The sequence below is a fragment of the Balaenoptera physalus genome, assembly GCF_965194825.1.
Source record: "Balaenoptera physalus genome assembly, chromosome: 2".
NCBI lineage: Eukaryota > Metazoa > Chordata > Mammalia > Artiodactyla > Balaenopteridae > Balaenoptera > Balaenoptera physalus.
The window spans coordinates 117,988,282-118,007,559 of NC_138883.1; the positions used below are offsets into that span (position 1 = coordinate 117,988,282).

Genomic DNA, 19,278 nt, shown 5'->3' on the forward strand with positions numbered 1-19,278 from the left:
GTTAGAAAGGCAAGCTACAGACTGAGAGAAAATATTCCAAATATGTGCTAAAAAACATGTATCCAGGATTTACTAAGAAGTCTTAAAGCTAATACGAATCTATACCGGTAAGATAAATAAGCCATTTTTTAACGTGAGAAAAAATATTGGAGACATATGTCCAATAAGCACCCAAAAGGAGGCTCAAAGCCATCAGTCACACCCAGTGAAAAAGACTGACAGCACCAAGTGTTGGCACGACTATCTTGGAATTGGTTTGTTAGTTTCTTGACCCAGAAATTGTACTCCTGAGTATTTACCCAAATGAAAACATATATCCATACAAAGACTTGTTCACAGACAGATGTTCACAGGAGCTCTGATAATCAAAACTGAAAACTACTCAAATGTCCATGAACAGATGAATATATAAATTGTACATCTATCCATACAACAGAATATCACTAACAATAAAAAAGAACAAACTACAAATACACATAATAACACAGATGATTCAAAAACACTAAAGGGAAAGAAGCTAGACACAGAAGGGTACACACGGTATAGTTTCACTTGTATGAAACTCTAGAAAAGTGAGATTTAATCAACAGTTACAGAAAGCAGATCAGTGGTGACCTGGACCTGGGGGGGGTGGGGGCGGGGACAGTGAGGCTTGAATGGGAAGGGACACAAGGGAACTACGTGAGTTGATAGAAATGTTCTATATCTTGATTGTGGTGGTTGGTGGTTACACGGTGTTCACATTTGTCAAAACACATCAAGCACATTTAAAATGGGTGCATTTTATCATATCACACTTAAAAAAGTAAATGCTGGAGAAAGACAGCAAAAACCCTGTGCTTTTGCTGGGACTGAAAATCCAAGTCTTAAAAAGCAATAAACAATTGAACAACTTTAAAAAATTACACGGAGATGTAATTTTTCACTTACTAGACTGTCAAAAAATCCAAAAGTTTAAAAACACATTGTGTTGGCATGGATATGAGGAAAAACAGACTCTCACTCACTGATAACGGGAGTGCAAATTAGAATAACCCCCAGAGAAGGCATTTGGGCAATATTAAATTAGAAACACTTTGACCTAGCAATTTCCTTTCTAGGACTTCATCCCACAGATGAACTTCAACCACAGGTGAAATAGCATATGTGAAAGATTATTACTGCAAGATTGTTTGAAATAGCAAAACACACACAAAAAATCTGAATGTCCATCAATGCAAACCAGGTTAAATAAACTATGATACACCCATTCAATGGAATCCTATGTAACTACAAAACTGAATAGGGAAAGTCTAGGTGTGCTAATATGGAAAGATCCTCAACTGTAAGGTTAAGTGAACAAATCAACATTGTATTTGCTATGCTGCCATTTCTGTAAAAAAACAAAAAACAACCGACCCCCGTCCAGAGAGTAATATATTTGGATTTTCTTGTAAATGTATTTTTTTTAAACCTCAACTTCTGGAAGAATAACCAAGAAACTAATACCATGGGATTCCTGTTTGAAAATATGTGGATGGAATCAGGAGTGTGAGGGAAAATTTTCATAGCACGCCTTTTTAAAATTCTCTATTCAAAATTAAATACTTATTTAAAAGTAACATCAGAATAATACATTATATATCAATATAGCGTAATAATATAACTATTTATCACTATTCATCAGGTTATCTTGAGGAAAACAAATACAGGAAGTGCCTAGTGCAGTACAGGGGCATACTTGGCACAGTATCAGTTACTACTGTTACCCCCTCCCCCCAGAATCCCTGCATACATCCCCCTTCAGACTTTAGGTTCCACTTCCCCAAATCGGAGGTGCCCACTGCCTCTTCCTGTGCTCTCACAGGGACTTTCCCCTCTGCCGAATGTACTTCCCCCATTTCCTTTCTTCTCTCATCTCCATGTAGCTGTGAGTCTCAGGCATCACCTCCTCAGGAAGCCTTCTTTGAGGGACACCCTCCCCCTCCCTCCCCACACCCTGGCCCCATTAGGTGCCCCTCGTCCCCCACTGGGGACTACAAAGTCTGCTGGGTCCTCCGAAACTCAGAGGCCTTGAACCTGTGGGCTCCCTTTCCTGGAGTGCTGGCTTCACCAAGGAATGAGTTCCCCTCGACAGGAGGGTATTAACCGCGGGCAGCAGGCTTTACTCTCCACCCACACATCTAGAAAAGTTTGTTGCCCCTGTGATACTGGTCCTCCAACAGCCACGGAGAAAATCTGAGTTTCGGTTTCCCTTAAGCTTTCGAGAGGAAGACGCCTGGGGTTTCCCCTCTTCCCCCTGGGGCGCTGTGTGCAGTAGCAATGGAGGGAACAGCGATGGACGGCTCAGGCAGGAAGCTCGTGGTCCAGCAGGGAGGGTGGGCACTTACACAAGACCCCTGACAGACACAGTGGGGAACAGGCACAACGACAGCGCCAGAGTAGAGGGGGAGCCCAGGCCAAGCAGAGAAGATCACGCCCCACCAGGGCTCACGGGCAGCGGGAGTGTGGCCGGTGGGGATTGGAGGGAAGGCTTTTGAACAGGCAGCCCTGGCTGGGCGGCCTCCAGGAGTGGAGAGAGGGACAGAGCAGGGGCAGCAACCTGGGGCTCTGGCCCTCCAGGAAGGGGCCCTGGGGCTGAAACCGGAACCCAATGGTGGTTTGGTGTACGCTGGGAGGACCTACAAGAGGCCAAGGCGGGCACTGGCAGGAACGAAAGGGCAAACTGGATGGAGCCTGGTGCCAAGGCAGCTGGAGAGGGCCCTGAGGGGAAGGCCTGGTGCCAGAGCACAAGCCAGAGGCTGCTCCTCAAAGAGGAGCCTCAAATTTCTGTGGTTTTTTTTTTTTTTAACAAGTCTCTCCAGGATGTGAGATTCATCATTTCTTAGAACCCGAGATGTCTAAGGTCCCCCCTTCTCTGGGGTCCCTGAGGTTTGGGCCAGAACAGTAGGGAAACAGTGACGAGGGGTATAACAGGAGGGGCAGCTGATAGCAGCTCCTACCCCTCTCTTGAATGTGATACGAGCCCCCAGCCCAGCCCTGCCTTCGTTAGGTTAATGTTTGCCAGACCAGCTCTGTCACACCCACACCCCCTCTTTCCTGCCAAACCTCTACCCTGACTATAAAGAGGAAGAGAGTGCCCTGCTTCTGCCTGCTTTGAGACCCATGGCAGGAAGGGGAACTGTGGGTGACTGAAGAACACTGTCAGGGCTTGTGCCACCCTTCAGGGCCTGGGCCCCGGTCCGGCAGCAGGGGCATCACCTCAGAGACCCTCCGACCCACCTCCATTACCCCTATTTCTCTCCAAATACATTGTAAACATCACATTTATTTGAGGTTTTCACACCTCCGGAAAGCACAGGAACAGCAGGGCTCTCCTTCATGCTGCCCTGGGCTCCAGTCCGTCAGGCATGCAAGACCGAGCTGGGAGATGAGTCAAGACATCTTCAGGAGCAGGGCCGGGGAGGAGCCAGCCCCTTTCCTGTCCCCATCCCCCCCAGCCTGGGCCTGGACTGCAGTCAGCGGGGTGGACCCAGCCCATCCCCAGATCCCTCCCACTGCAGGGACCTCTTCTCGGTGGCCGCCTTCCCTCTCCCTCCTCCAGCCTCTCTGACCCCGCTTCTGGGGCTTGAAGCCTGAGCTGCATGCACTGCTCCCTCACACTGGGACCAAACCCGCGGCTGTCAGGCTGTTTTCTGTCAGCCCTGGCTCTCCAGTCGGGCAGCCAGCAGAGAACAGCAGGCCTGGCTCTCCTGTCATCGCGCTGTGTACCCAGCTCAGACCGGGTACTCGGCAGGGGACCAGGATCAGCAAAGGCTTGTCCAGAGAACCACTGTGGGTGAGAAGGGCAGGGCTGCCTGACTCGGCCTTTCCCAGTCTCCAGGGTCTCCCAGCCTCCACTCATTGGTTCTTGCTGGGCCTGAAACTTCTCAGGGCCTCAATAATCCAAGGTGCAGTGTCAATGACTCCTCCTCCAAGATGCCCCCCTGGCTTGGTGACAGGCTCGGGGCTGGGCTATGGACAGTCAGACAAACCTGCTACTTCAAGGCTCTGAGGACAGCCTCCAGCTTCATGGCCACAGCCAGGTCGCCCTTCACCTTCAGCCGTCCGCTCATGTAGGCCCCCAGGGGCCGCAGCTCCCTGCACAACAGGGCCTGCAGGTCCTCCTCAGCCATCTCCACCACCACATCAGGGATGGCATCAGGCACCCCATGTCCCACCCTCCCTTGCCCTGTGGGGAGAAAGAAAACTGAGCATTAGTAGGGGGATGACTATGCTGCAGGGGGTAGAAGAGGTTAGCATGGCCCACTGGGAGGGGTGGAAATAGTGGTTAAGCGTTCAAGTTCTAATACCCTGGGTTCAAGTCCCATTGGCTGTGTGACCACTCAGAGCCTCAGTTTCCAAATTGGTGAAATGGGGACGACGATAATCCCTAAATCATACGCTGATGATAAGTAGGTGAGATAACGCACAAAACAAGCTCAGCACTGAGCCTGCCATGAACAGGACTGCAACGTGTGTGGGGCTCTTGGTACAGGAAGCTCGGCCATCTGAGTTGTCCTGGTGACGAGGACAGGGCAGTGAGACCGAGGCCTGGATAGTCAATGTCCGCAAATGGCATCTGAGTCCCTGACTGCTATGGGTTTGCCCTAAACTGCTGGCAGGAGCAGGGCCCAGTCTGAAAAAGGATCATGGGTGGTAGGGGCTATGAGCAACCCAGGTGGGAAGGAAGAGAGCAGGGAGGGCAGCTGCACCTGTAGTGAGGTCCAAGAAGTAGATGCTCTGAGTGCCACTGGACAGGACGACATTGAACTGGTAGCAGGCCCCAACCTGGCTGACCAGGGCCTCAGACAGGAAGGGCTTCAGAGCCATCAGCAGCCCCTCGGCCACAGGCTTCTTGGGGCTGGACCTGGCACCACCATGAGGGGCAGACGGCTCAACCTCGTTCACCATATCCAAGGTATCTGCTGGGGGGTGCCAAGGGGATTGGGGAGGGAGGCAGAGAGAAGGAGGTCAATGTGCTGCCAAGGTCAACGTGTGGCCTCCGTACCTTCGCGGCAGTTCCCTCTTACACTCTCTTCAGGCCCACGTTCAGTTTCCTCCTCATTTTCCTAAGAAGCTGCCCTTGAGTTTTTAGCCATAACCCCAAATCCCATTTCTAAGCTACTCCAGCCTTGAATCCAAAACTCTTCTCTGGATGCTGTTGCTTCCTCCCATGGAGGCTCCCAAAGGCCTCCACACACTCAGACACCTGGACTCTTCTCACTGCCTTAGCTCTGGTCAGCTCTAGAATCGGGGTGGCCTGAACAGCTGGGCGGGGTGTGCACTGCACAAGCTGCCTGGTTAAGGGAACAAGCAGCAAAGTCCAGCCTGTGCTGGGCGCCAAGCTGAGGCCCTGGGGAGCACCCTCGCTCTTTCCCCGCGGCTCCTTACCCGGCTCGGCGAGTGGGGCACCTCCTGCCACTGAAGACATGCCTCCTCCCAGGAAGTGGAGGGCCAGCTGCTGCAGGGTGCTGTCCAGACTGGGCCCAGCTGGACCGTCCTGGGGCAGCGGGAGCACGGCCTCCACTGCCAGCTCCACGCGGTCCACCTCCAGCCCCCAGGCCCTGGTCACGTCGTTGATCTCCAGCTGGAGGATGGTGTGGGGAGAAATGGCACTCATTCAACAAACCTTTCCAGAGCACGTTCTTTAGGCAGGCTGGTATGGCCATGGTGGCACATGAGGCACCAGGCCTGCCCTTGAGAAGTTCCCAGCCTGGGACGGAGGCAGAGGGCAATTACAACCCAGCTGTGGGCAGCTGGTAGTGAGCAATCAGGAGAGGGTGTGGGGCAGGGAGGAGGGGGTGATGCCAGGAGGAGGAGGAATCATCCAGGTGAAGGGGCATCAAAGGAGGACCTTTGCAGGCAATGGGAACAGCAGGTGCAAAAACGCAGAAAGGAGCACCTCAAATGTTCGGGGAACTGTGAGGAACCACAGTTCCATTTAGCTGGACCCTCAATTGTGGCCTGGGACACCAGAGACAGCCGAGGGCTCAGAGGAGGCTACTCCCTCTCACTTGGATTTATTCTGAGGCACAAGGAGTCCCGGAGATGAGTATAGCAGGCAAGTGTCAGAGCAGTCTTGCGTGTTGCAAAGATTCTCTTGGCTGCTATGTGGACACTGGATTGGAGGGGCCGAGGGTAGAGGCATGGAGACCAGGTAGGACGTTGTTTCAAACTGCAGGCAAAAGTGATGCAGATGCGGTGTCAGGCAGAGAGGCAGCTGTGAGCCGAGACACACCAGGGGAGGGGCACAACTCTGTAAACTCTATTAAGCTACAGAAGGACACTAGAGAAATAGAACCGCTGGGCTTGTCGGCTGCCCGGATGTGCGAAAACAAGGAGGGCGGTGAGGAGTTGGAGGAGTCACGTTTCTAGTATGGCTTCCTGCACAGATCGTGAATGCGGGCGTTTATCCAGAGAGCATACACAGAGGAAGACACAGATTTGGGGGTGGGTAGGGAAGGAATGGTGACTTTTTAAACACGTTAAGCTTGAGGTGTCTACGGGACGGCCAACCGCAATTGGATAAGTGGGGCCAGGAAGCCGGGCAGAGTGGGACTGGATCAGAGTGTTGAGAATAATTAGTGTCTAGAGTTAGCAAAAAGCCTCAGGTGGGTAAGCTCTCCTGGGAGGTCACAGGTGAGAAGAGACCACTGAGGGAAACCTGGAAACAGAAGGGCAGGAGAACAGGGAGTAACCAGGAGTGTGGAATAATGGAAGCCCGCGGAAGCAGAGGATCCAAGAATAAGAGAAGGATGGGTCCATGGAGTCAAAGGCTGCCTCCAGGTGAAGTAAGGGGAGGACTGAGAAGTGCCCCTGTGCTAGCAAGAGGGAGGTCACCATGAGGTCGGCAGTGACGTCAGTCTTAGGAGCGTGGGGGGAGCCTAGATTAAGGACAGGAGGGGAGGAAGGAAAGGGGAGAGAGGGGTTAAGAGCTAGAGGGGGTCTGGGACAAAGGGAGAACATGTGTCCTTGCAAAAAGGCAAGAAGAGGCTGAACTGAGGAAGGGAGCCGAGTCCTGGGACCAGAGCACTGCCCGGTGCAGAGGAAGCAGATGCTTCCAGTGAGGCAGGAAAACAGCACAGATGTAGATGAGTTTGAAGGGGTGATGCTGGAGGAAGCTGAAAGAGTTCTCACCCTAGAGTGTTTTCTCCTGAGGATTAAGAAGCAAGGCCTGTGGCAGAGGGACGGGTGGGGTGGCAATGGGGGAGGCTGGGCTGGGGCAGTGAGGGGTGAGCGGCTGGCCTGGAGCACGCGGGTAAGCAGCTAAGGAGGGCCCAGTAAGTGAGAGGTGGGGAGCGTGCAATCCCTCTAGAGGAAAAGTACGCAGAAGTGGAGGCGCGGTGAGAATGAGAAACGTATGCCTGAAACAGGCCTTAGGGAGGTGTGCTGGATTTCCTGAGATTTCATTTTAACCAGGCACTGACCCCACTTTACCAGGAGCCAACTCAATCTGGGCAATGGCCCTACATGACTCTAATGCCCTGGTATGGGACTCACTCCCTCAGATGGCCTCTCTTGGCTTTGCTGCACCAAAGCCATGTACAACAAGGCCGAGAGCAATTTTCTCTTCCTAAAGGTAGATCAAAACTGAATGTGGTTTCATGAATAAAAATTATCAAATTGTGATCTGAGTTGTATAAGACTGAGCACTGGGTTGGGGGGGTGGGGGGCAGGTGATCTGGCTCTGGTCCAGCTCTGCCCTGACCACAGCTCTTAGGGGCAAGTCAAATAATTTCTGAGCCTTAGTTTCCTTCCTCCAAAATAAAACAATAATACCAGCCTTTGCAGCAAAATGTAAAGCAGAGATACACTGAGGCAGGCAAAATGCTATGCATATGAGAGCTTCTCTTGGGAATTTCACCCAGATGATTTACTTCCTGAAGGGATTGCGACCTCCAGGACTGGCATTATCCCACTCCCCTTCCTGTCCTCTAACCCTGGGGAAAGCAGATCTTAGGGGAACGAGGGGAAACTTCACCCACGGTCCCCTGCCAGGATACGGGAGAAAGCACAAGGTGAACGTGAGGAGCAGGGGACACGCCTTCACACGTGTATTTCAACCCCATCTTGTCACAGGAGGGATTTGAGGTGAATGCCAGTGTAATTGCTCACACTCAGAGAAGAGGCAGGAAAAAGGTCCAAATGTCCTCAGGTCCCTTTGTTCTCTTCAGAACAAAGAACACAAACCCACAAAAATGCACATGCTGCCTTGAGGAGCATGGAATTCCCCTGAAGGTGACTGGGCCAGGAAGGCCCCTGCTCCTTTCACCCACTTGCCTGCCCCGAGGCTGCTGAGTGCCCCTGAGGCCCAGTGTTGTCATGGCAATGCTTGCAGAGCAGTGAAGAGTAAAACCTCAGGCAGTCGGGGCAGGACCCAAGAATTTGTGTCAGGCCACTCCCCCGTCCCAGCCCCTTCACCTCAGGGGTAGATGTGCCCAAGATCCCTATGGTCTGTGCCACCTTCTGTTCCTCAACTCACAGTCCCACCCAGACCACTGACTCTTCAAAAGTTGTTACACTCTTGGGACATAAGGTAAACTGAGGCCCAGAGTGATCTGGTGCTCTGCTAAAGTGCCCTGGCAGGCAGAGCTGGGCCGAGGTGCCAGCCATCGAACTCTGCCCTGTGTGGAGCTGCCTACCAGGAGCTGGTCGCTGATCTTGAGCTTCTCCATCTGGATCTCCCGCAGAGGCCTCTTGAGCAGAGCCTTGGTCATGGCATTCTGGGCCGTCATGCGTGTGGCTGTGTTCAGGTCCTTCACTGTCATCACCGACAGTACCGGGTCCCAGATGCGGAACTGGACGTCAGCCCCCACAGACAGCACAGCCCCATCCTTAGAGGCCAACTGTTGGGGGAGGCCATGAAAGAGGGGCTGGGGGTGCAAAGAGGCCAGGCCCACTGAGACCACCCAACTTGACCCACTCGCCTGGTCACTAGCTCCTCAAGAGCAAAATGGTATCCCCAAGTGCGTGGGCTTAGGTATATGGATCACGGATATCCTCCCAGCCCCCTCCCCCTTTTTCTGGTATCTTCCTCATTCCTCACCCCTAATGGCTACTCACAGGCCAATACACCCAGCATAAGCCCCCACTCCCTCTGTCCAGGGGAGCCAAGAAGCCCCTCACCTTGCAAGGAGGGACACTGAAGGCTCGTGTCCTCAGATCCACCCTCTGAAAAGAGTCAATGAAGGGCAGGAGGAGAACCATACCGGGTCCTTGAGGGGTGCGGATCCGGCCCAGTCGAAACACGATCATGCGCTCATAGGTGGGCACGATCTGTCCACAGCAGCAAGGGAAAGGGTTGAAAGCACTGAGCTGCTGCTGGTAATGATGTCTCCCCAGGTCCCTCCCTCACCTCTCCCTCTGGCCTTGTTCAGTGTCAGGTATCCTGAGCTCTGTCTTTAGATGAAAAAACCAAAGTTAACTGATGTGCTCAAAAATCACAAAGCCCCCAAGTGAAACACGCAAGATCTGAACGCAGTTCTGAATGACTCCCAAAGCCATGCTCTCAACTGCCATACTGTATTGACTTGATCCTCAGGGAAACCTTTCATCTGTGTGATCTGAAGCTAGACATGACTCAAAGCAGGAAACTGTCTGCCCTTGTCTTAGTTAAGGGAAAAGCTGGGCTGCTCTAATAGCAGCCCCGAGCAAAGGGCTTTGCCAACTTCAGGTTCCTGGAGTCCTCAAACAAGGAAATATGTCCAAATTGAGAAATGAAGGCTCAGAGAGGCAGTGACTTGCCCAAGGTCACATGATATTTCTTTCAGTGGCAGTTTGGGGACTAGGATTTAGGACCTTCTAAGGACTCCCTTCGAGACCACACCAAACCCCAAGCTTTCTAGAGACACTGGCTGTTGCCTGGGGCCGCACGAGGGTAGGCTTCCACCTTCACTGCAGCTCTCAGGTGCAATCCTCAACTCTAGCTCATCCTTTCCCATCTGCACCATCCCTTGTTGAAAACGAGGCCTGAATTCCTATTACTCATCACCTGCTGGGCCAGGCTGAGTGTTTTTCATTTCTATTTAACCTAACCCAAAGGGAGGAAGATATCTGTGTGCACCTTAAAGCCAGTGTTCAGACCCCCAAACTTGGGAGTTTGGGAAGACTTGTTTCTGCCACTTATTGGCTCCCAGTATGACTTTGGACAAGTCTGAGCTTCAGTTTCCTCATCTGAAAGGTGAGAATGAACAATTCTTGTCCAGCCCATTTCACAGAGCTGTGATAATATTTAGGGGAAGGGGGCAGAGGATGGGGAATTCACCCACCAATGCCAAAGCTCTCAACATGGCCCAACCATTCTGGGGGCTGACCCAGCCAGCCTTACCTTCAGGGCAAACCAACCAGAAATGGGGAAGGTGATCAGCAGCAGCAAGAACCCCAGGAAACTGATGAGGCCATGGCAGAGGCAGGAAGGCCAGCTCTGAGGTGCATCTGGGGACAAGAGAGCAGAGGTAGTCAAGGAATGCCAGCTGGGTCTGGCAGGACAGCTGCTGGCTGAGTGAACTCAGTCAAGTGTACCTTTTGCCCACCTCCCCTTTCAGTGGCTCCTTCCTTTTCAGGGCTAAGATGTTCTTTCCTAGCTCACAATTCTTCACTCCACTTTAGTGCCGTGCCCTAAGGACCATCAAATACTCGCCTTGCCTAATACTACTCCTATATCTTTGGGCAGGTGCTAGTTAAGGACTGTTCCTTCCTCCCATACACCAAAACAAATCTGTCCCAAGTCCCACCCTCACAAGGCCTATTCTCTGCTAGAGGGTAGTCACTGGAGTTGAGAAGCCAATCACACGATGCTCTCCTCACTGGGCTGAGCAGGAGTCAATCCTTTTGTCTGATTTATATTGCCTCCCATAGCTGGCAAAGCCAGGAGTACCTGGGCATCTGTAAACACACGCTGGGTTGAACTGAATGCTGCTGGCATAACACCTCCTCTACTATCAGCCCCAGAAGTGTGCTTTCAAGGAGTCCTTCTGGAGACAGCCTAAGGCTATCTGGTGAGGGGAGAAAGCACAACTCCAGGTGGCATCACTGGACCTTAGCCTAAAGGGATAAAGCATCAATTGCTCTTCAACAGATGCCAGAGATGAGGGCAAAGCTGTTCTTTCCTAGCTCACAATTCTTTACCCCCCTTTAATGCCCTCTGGGCCATGCCTCGCTTGAAGCAGCTTCAGGTGAGAGGTGGGGGGGCGGAGAACTAGGAAAATGAGATTCATCTGAACCACAGGTCCCTGCCCCCGTGAACCAGAAGCCCAGAATGGGAGTGAAAGCTGAGAAAGCCCCAGAATCTGGGAGAGGTTATTTTCTGCTCTCTTTCCTCTCCCAAACCTGAACAGAAAGCAGACAGGAGCCGCTACTCCACACTTCCAGGAACCCTATACTTCTGGGCTCTCTGAGCCCCAGAATGCTTAATCTCCTTTCTTGCCTCGTTCTGACCCATGTGGCCCCTGCAGGAAAGGAACCCTTGGATAGAGGCAGCTTTCATTAGAGGAGGGTCACAGAGGGGCCACATCCTCTGAGGTTTTGGTTGTTAGGCTATGGCATGTGGGATCTGGCCTACGGGCCAAGGGAATTACTCAAGGATTTGGAGCAAGACAGGGCCTGGAAGACATGACAGGCACCTGAGGGCCTGCCTTTGGGGCCTGTGCATCTCCACCAGGAAACAGGGAGATGCTCAAGCTCAGGGAGTCTAGAGGTGCCCCCTGAGGTGAAGATTCTGCCATTTCTCTGCAGCCAAGTGCCCTTGGCGTGCGGGTGACCTCCTATGCCTAGACCTTAGTTTCTTTCTAGGCAAAATGGAAACCGAAAACCTCTGGGCTGATAAAAGCCGAGGAGAAACGAGGTGGGGAGCGGCTTCTTGGAAGATGAGAGAGCTCTGGTGCTGCAGCCCCGTAGCCCTCGGAGGGCTGGATCAGCAGTAGCATCCCAGCGCCTGGTCCAAGCCCTTCTCCACATTGTGGAGACCCCCTCTCGGTCCCTCCTCTTAGAATGTGAGCGCGCAAGACCGGCTGACTCCCGAGACGCAGAGAGTTCGGGCCCAGGGGTGCCAGCCGATCTCTCCCGGGTCCGCTGTGCTGGGCGGCCACTCACCGGCCCCCGGCCCCACGCCGCCCGGCTCCGGGGACAAGCAACCCTTCTGCGAGCCCAGGAAGCCGAAGCTCGACTGCTGGAAACGGTCAAAGTCCCCCAAGGGCAGCGCCCGGTACCCAGACCTGCCGAGCATGGCTCCTAACGGGGGTTACGCCCCGCGCCCCAGCACGGTGCGGAGCCTGACCAGCCGGCCGCTACACTGCCCCGCCCCTGCTGGCCGCCGTTCCCGGTTTCGCTTGCGCGGCCATGGGCGGTGGCCCTGGCGCAGGAGGAGGAGGAGGCAGGCCGGGCTCGGCTCTCACCGTCGCACAGCACCCCCTGCGCTGGGAGGACCGAACTGCGGCCGCGGGGCAGGGACGGCGGGTAGTCTGTGTTCCTGGAAGCCCGCAGGAGTCCGTCCTCCTACACCCTGCTCCCACTAGGCCTTAGAAAAGGAGCAGGAAGAGAAGTTGAGCTTTGTAAGGGGGTTTTCAGGAGCTGAATCTTCTCCAGAAGCAAGGAAATGCTACCAGCCTTCTCAGCACAAACTCAAAAACTAGGGACGGATTTTGGGAAGGTTGCCCTTATATGGAATTAGGGTTTCTCCAAGGCATGATAAACAAATTATTCCTCTTTGTGTCCCCCCAGCCCGCAAGCAGGGCCTGGCACAGAGTGGATCTCAGTGCTTATCTGTTGAATGAAGGAGTAGCCAGGTCATTGTGGGTCAAGGTGGGGCAGGAGGGCCTGAACTTGGGCACAAAAAGAAATTTCGTGTGCACACCTCAGGGAGCAAGGCAGAGTAAGGAAGGAGGGAATTGCACAGCAGAACCCAGGGCAGCCCTCCAGAGCATCACAGAGGTGAGATCCTCAGTCTTCCAGATGCAGAAGCAGCAGGCCCCTTGATCCAGGTACCCAGAGGTAACTTGTCTGTCCATGGCTTGAGAAAACCCAAATGCAAATGGTGAATTTACTCTGAGAAGCATTCATTTCCAATAAGGTGTTGGGCAGGCTGTCTTCCAAAGTGGGCAAAGAAATTAATAAAGCTTTCCTTGTCTCACACATGCCAGCCCTCAGGCCCCTCAGTCCACTTCCAGGTCCCTTCTGCAGATGGCTGCTTACCATCTTTGGCTTTTACTAGTTTGATGGCCTGATTCTAAACCCCTGGGGGCACTGATCAAGCTGCAGGGTAGGGTAGGCTCCTGAGGCTTTGCACTGTCCCTGGGAAGTTAGTTCTCCCCGCATCCCCCCGACCCCACCCCAGACTATAAACTTTACAAGAGATAGGCCCTGTCACCATCCCTCTAGTCTCTCCCAGACTGGAACTGAGCACAAAATGGGTACACGGGAGTCAGCACAATGACTGGGATGCTTTGAAGTTGAAGACAGGGGTATTGGCCCAGTGATGCCACCTGGAGTTGTGCTTTCTCCCCTAACCAGCTTGGAGCTGGGCTTCTCCTTTGGCCAAGAGCTAACTTGCTCTCTCCTCATTTTTTTTTTTTTAAATAAATAAATTTATTTATTTTTGGCTGCGTTGTCTTCGTTGCTGCGCACGGGCTTTCTCTAGTTGCGGCGAGTGGGGGCTACTCTTCGTTGTGGTGCGGGGGCTTCTCATTGCGGTGGCTCCTCTTGTTCCAGAGCACAGGCTCTAGGCACGTGGGCTTCAGTAGTTGTGGCATGCGGGCTCAGTAGTTGTGGTGCATGGGCTTAGCTGCTCCGTGGGATCTTCCAAGACCAGGGCTCGAACCCGTGTCCCCTGCATTGGCAGGAGGATTCTTAACCACTGCGTCTCTCCTCACTCTTCTCATACCTGCCCACCGGCTTTTCCCATTCCCTCCCCACTCCCTACTGCCTCGGATTCACCAGCCCTTCCAACTGTCACACAAGGCATCATCTTGTTCCCCTCATCTCCACTCAGTGTCCTCCTAGCGTCTCTGACTCAGGTCTCTCCCCACATCCCACAGCCACTATCCTAGACCAGGCCACCTGCCCCTAGGTTGTCAGAATGACTGTCCCAATATACACAACAGATCATGTTGTTCCTCGTTTCCAAACCTTTCACCGACTCTCTGTTGCCCGCAGTACTTGTCCATCTGTTTAGCTATCACCTTGCCCCAGGCCACTCCTGGGCCGACATTACTCATGGGTCCCCTCTTAAATCTGAAAATAACCAAAACTGAAACTGAAAACTAGTTGTTTTCTCTCAAAACTAGTTTCTAAACAAGCTCTCCTGTTTCAAACCTCCATGCCTTTGCATGTGCTGTCCTCTCTGCTTAAAGTGTCCCTCCAATTTCTGAATCCCTGGCGAATTCCCACCATTCCTTCATGTCCCAGCTGAGGGATCTCCTTTCCAGCCAGTCTCAATACTGTGTGAAAATCTCCTTTTGGGGGCCTGCTCCTCCATTAGACCTGGGGTTCTTCCAAAGTAGGAGCCACGTGTGGCTCACCTCTGCGGCTCCGGCTCCCAGCTGAGGGCTGGCACAAAGCTGTGCCAGTGTGAGATGAATGAATGTTTCAAAACCGAGGGCGGGGGCTGCCTCCTTCCTGGTCAGCTCTGACACTGTCCAGCTGTGCGTCTACTCCTCTCCTCCCTCTTCCTCCTCCCTGCTCGGGGCGAGTCTTCAGAACCCACAGTCGATTTCCCCGCCCCTAGAACCGCCCACAGCTAGTGTCTCACTTCCTCTCGGGAGGCGGACCCTCGGCGGGCCCCTCCCCTTTCAGACGCTTCGGGAGCTCAGACATCTGGCGCACGCCTCTGGTTCAGCTCCTCCCGCCCTTCAACATCAAAACCGAGAATCGAAACTGCGCTGGATTCCATGCAGCAGGAGGCTGCACCCGCCCGATCTCCGGGGCCCCAGCAGGACCCCGCACCGCCCCACGCCCCCACCATGCCTCCCCCGGAGTCCCTCTCCGAAGGCCACGAGCCCAGCCACAGCCCCACAGAGGTACTAGTACTGCGTTTGGGGAGATGGGGTTCAGGCTTTGTTGATTTTGCTTGGGGGAGATGTGGGGAGGGACAGGGGAACTTGGCCAAGTACCTTAAAGAGTGATACAAAGAAGGAAGACCAGGCATGAGGTCCTGACCTTCTCGGTTTGGGGTAGCTGTCACGTAAAGTAGAAAATGGGACGAGGATAAGTAGGGGGGGCTCTCTGGGCTGCGATTCTCCACGAGCAGGGGGGGTAAGATGCTGAGGGTCAGTGGCACCCCGGACCGGACTCTTCCGCCCCCACGCTGGGACCTTCCTCTTATCCCCTGCCTCAGACGAAGGACCTACCTAATAGTAGCCTTATTGCACCGGCCTGGGAACCCCCAACATGTCCCAGGTGTGGAAAAACAAGAACCCTAGTGCCCAGATCAGAAAGTGGGAGAGAGGTGTCTTGGCTAAGGCCTCAGAGTTCCTCTGGTCTCTCCTTTAGGAAGCTTCTTGGATCCTTTTCTTGGAGCACTCTGCTCCCCTAACCCCCATCCCCAAGGGGTTTATTAGTCTTCTCCTGCACAAACCCCCTAGCCAACCCCGACCCCCAAAGGAACTACTTAGATCACTTGCTCTATGTTCTTCCAGGCCCTTTTTACTGTCCTTCATGAAAGTACAAATAACACCATATTGCAGTAACTTTCATTATTTGCATTTACACCTAGGAATAATATTAACAATACTAGTTAACATTTATGAATAGTTCTCATGGGCCAGGTACTGTATTAAGTACTTTTTTTGTGGTAAAATGTTATCAAATATATATATTATGTATGTTTTCTCCATTTCTAAGTGTACAATTCAGTGGCATTAAATACATTCACAATGTTGTGTAGCCATCACCACCATCTATTTACAGAATTTTTTTATGCAAACAAAGTCTGTACTCTTTAAGCAATAGCTCCTCATTCCCCTCTTCCCCCAGTGGCTAGTAACCTGTAATCTACTTTCTCTGTGGATTTGCCTAGTCTAGATATTTCCTATAAGTGGATTCCTACAATATTTGTCCCTTTGTCTCTGGATGATCTTACTTGGCATAATGTCTTCAAGGTTCATTCATGTTGTAGCATGTGTCAGAATTTCCTTTTTAAGGCTGAATAATATTCCATTGTGTGTATATACCACATTTTGTTTATCCATTTGTCTGTTGATGGACACTTGGGTCGTTTCCACCTTTTGGCTATTGTGAATAATGCCGTGTACAGAATAATGAGTGTACAAGTATCTGGGTACTTGTTTTCAGTTCTTTGGGGTATATATCTAGGTGTGGAATTGCTGGATCATATGGTAGTTCTATGTTTAACTTTCTGAGGAAACATCAAAGTGTATTAAGCACTTTATGTGAGGTTATATGATGTACACTTAATGAATCTCCTTTTTAAACTTAAGTTCCTTGAAGGCAGGGATTTGTCCTATACATTCTTGTATCTCAAGGCCTAGTACTGTGTCTTAGGAGAAGTAGATGCTCAGTAAATTGTGAAGTGAGAGTGGGAAGGCCTGAGTAAGTGGAGGATTGGGGTACTGATAAGCCTGGATTTCGCATCATCCAATGACAGCCTGGTATGGAATAGGAAGTCCCACTCTGAGCCTGCAGCCATAGGGGCGGGTGTCCATTGGGTGGGGACTCCTGGGACTTCAGATCTCACCTCCCTCTCTGATCCCCCAGCAAGCCACGGAGGAAGAGTTCCAGTTCTTGCGCTGCCAGGGCTGCCGGGCAGAAGCCAAGTGCCCCAAGCTGCTGCCTTGTCTGCACACGCTGTGTTCAGGATGCCTGGAGGAGCCAGGCATGCAGTGCCCCATCTGCCAGGCTCCCTGGCCCCCAGGCCCTGATGCGCAGGCCTTGGACAACGTCTTCTTCGAAAGCTTGCAGCGGCGCCTGTCGGTGTACCGGCAAATCGTGGACGCGCAGGCACTGTGCACCCGCTGCAAAGAGCCGGCCGACTACTGGTGCTTCGAGTGCGAGCAGCTCCTCTGCGCCAAGTGCATCGAGGCGCACCAGTGGTTCCTCAAGCACGAGGCCCGGCCACTGGCGGAACTCCGCAGCCAGTCGGCGCGGGACTTTCTGGATGGCACGCGCAAGTCCAACAACATCTTCTGTTCCAACCCTAACCACCGCAACCCTACGCTGACCAGGTGAGCAGGCCTGCCCAGGGTGGGGTGAGGCATCTAAGAGCGAGGTAGAAGGTGCGGGGAACAGAGTTCCAAAGTCTCACAGCCGGGAACGTGGGTCAAGGAGCTTCTAACGTCTTGCAACTCAAAATAAGGTCCACAGACCAGCAGCATCAATAGCGATGACCACAGTTTATGCTGTCCCGTGTGAATGGATGGATAGCAATAGTTTCCAATTTCCCCTTATAAGAAATAATGCTGCAGAATCATCTTTTCACCCATATCCAGTCATTTCTTCAGGATAAATTTTTAGAAATGCCATTTCTAGGTGAAGGGCTATGAAAGTTTTACATTTCGATACATGTGGCCAAACTGCCCTTTAGAAAGTCTTATAGTGGAATTTTCCGGAAGCACTGCCATGGAGTCTCAGTATAGCTGGATTCTAGAATGAGATGTGGGTAGTTAGTTTCTGTCTGAAAAGTTAAAACCGGAACACCGCACTTCCTGTGAGTGTCTGTATGAGAAAAAAAAAAAAGTCGTGTCCAATATTAATGATTTTTACTAAACAGCACAGGATTTTAATTCAGGATTTTTTGGGTAGATAATACATTTATATGGTGCAAAAAATTACAAACAAAATTTATAGAGAGGACAAAGTCTCCATTCCACTCTGTCCCCCATCTGCCTAATACCCACCACTTCTCCCTCCCCCATCCACGTTTAACCATGGTTACCAGTTTTGAATGTTTCCAGAGTTTGTGAATATACACACACGTAGGAGTATATAGTCTTATAGGTCTTATTTTTCCTCCTTTAAGCAAAAAGGTAGCATACCTATGTGAACTTTTAATACTCTCCCCCACAATAGATAGCTTGTATAAGATTCTTGGGGATCTGCTTGCAAAGTGAAAGTATTCTTTGCCCATTGGGGGCACACTCAGACAGAGCTCCATTCCTGCTAAACTGACTGTGGCTTGCTTACTTCCTGCTTGGAGATTTACCACCTGTACTACCAGATTCCTCCACAGCTGATACTATTGTTGGAATTTGGATTTCTTTGTTTATTGTTAAGGTTGAGGTCCAGTGGCTTTTCATATGTTTGTTGGCCATTGAGCTTCTGCATTTGTGAATTGCCTCCTGAGGTCCTTTGCTTCTTTGTTTGTTTACTTTTAGGAATTAGTCTTTAATTGTAAGAGCTTGTTATAGTGCGGATATTTTTCCTGTGTTGACCTTTGTCATTCATTCAATATGAGGTGTCGTGTTTAAGTTTTTAGTTCTCTGTAGTCCAATCCATCAGTCTCTTCCTTTATGGTATCTGGGTTTGATCATCCTAGGAAAGATTTTTCCCATGCCAATGTTGAAAATATTTACTTATACTCTATTTTAATAATTTGTTTTTATAGTTAAATTTTTCATTCCCATGGAATTTATTTTTGTGTGTGGTATAAGGTAAGAACCCTTGCTTTGCATTTCTCTCCAAATGGAAAGCCAGTTCTCTCAACAACTTTTATTGAATAATTCACTCTTTTTGTTTGTTTTTTACCATTTTTTAAAATCGAAGTATAGTTGATGTACAATATTCTATGTTACAGGTGTACAATATAGTGATTCACAATTTTTAAAGGTTATACTTCATTTATAGTTATTATAAAATATTGGCTATATTCCCCATGTTGTACAATATATCCTTGTAGCTTATGAATAATCCACTCTTGCTTTGATCTGAAATGCCCTTTTAATCTTGTACTAAATGTCCATGTAGTCATGAATATGTTTGTAAATCTCTGTTTTGCACCAAACTATTCTTATGCTAATCCTTACTACTGTAAGGAGTTCTGTAGCTTTATATTTGATAGGGTGAATTCCCATTCTTCTTCAAAAATAATTTTGCTTTCATAATTTGTACAGTTGCTTTTGCTCTTACAATTCATGCAGTTTCAGAACTTACATATTCATTGAGATTTTGACTGAGATGGCATTAAATCTTGGAAGAATTGGCCTCATCTCTGGTTATATCTTTGGGTTTTATAGTTTTATTCACAAACATCTTGAACTTTTAAATTATAGTGAAATTTCTAATATGTAATAATATTATGAATGGAATCTT

At 50.9% G+C, this 19,278-nt stretch overlaps 2 protein-coding genes across 18 annotated transcripts in view; one reads left to right on the forward strand and one right to left on the reverse strand.

Annotated features, from left to right (window-relative positions):
* Positions 1–545: 545 nt before the first annotated feature.
* On the reverse strand, positions 546–12,386 carry STOML1 (stomatin like 1). 7 transcript variants are annotated; one of them, XM_082450696.1, is made up of 7 exons: positions 12,112–12,385; positions 10,349–10,455; positions 9,148–9,297; positions 8,664–8,894; positions 5,413–5,608; positions 4,734–4,943; positions 546–4,210 (listed from the first exon to the last, which is right to left on the reverse strand). In XM_082450696.1, exons 1-7 carry the CDS (start codon positions 12,242–12,244, stop codon positions 4,017–4,019), a joined length of 1,221 nt encoding a protein of 406 aa, XP_082306822.1. In that variant the 5' UTR covers positions 12,245–12,385; the 3' UTR covers positions 546–4,016. The 7 variants fall into 7 exon arrangements, with proteins under 7 accessions (XP_082306822.1, XP_082306821.1, XP_082306824.1 ...); XM_082450695.1 differs by having other exon boundaries at positions 4,734–4,946; positions 12,112–12,383; XM_082450698.1 differs by having other exon boundaries at positions 8,664–8,867; positions 12,112–12,382.
* Positions 12,387–14,785: 2,399 nt separating this feature from the next.
* PML (PML nuclear body scaffold) overlaps positions 14,786–19,278 on the forward strand; it is a 47,747-nt gene continuing 43,254 nt past the window's right edge. For 5 of the 11 annotated variants that reach the window (XM_082449452.1, XM_082449449.1, XM_082449450.1 and 2 more), the window contains exons 1-2: positions 14,788–15,032; positions 16,729–17,195. In XM_082449452.1, coding sequence (XP_082305578.1) covers positions 14,904–15,032; positions 16,729–17,195 — 596 coding nt within the window. In that variant the 5' untranslated portion in view covers positions 14,788–14,903. Of the gene's footprint in view, positions 15,033–16,728; positions 17,196–19,278 lie in introns of all 11 variants that reach the window. The other 6 variants (XR_014260480.1, XR_014260481.1, XM_082449451.1 and 3 more) reach the window with 3 other exon arrangements.

What these genes read in the sequence shown, in the direction of transcription:
- STOML1 (XM_082450695.1), bottom strand. Translation starts at nt 12,244, where the DNA reads ATGCTCGGCAGGTCTGGGTACCGGGCGCTGCCCTTGGGGGACTTTGAC. An exon ending in TCAGTGTCCCTCCTTGCAAG is followed by an intron (nt 8,895 to 9,147) that starts GTGAGGGGCTTC and finishes TTGCACCCCCAG; the next exon opens with CCCCTCTTTCATGGCCTCCC. An exon ending in AGATCAGCGACCAGCTCCTG is followed by an intron (nt 5,609 to 8,663) that starts GTAGGCAGCTCC and finishes ACCATCCTCCAG; the next exon opens with CTGGAGATCAACGACGTGAC.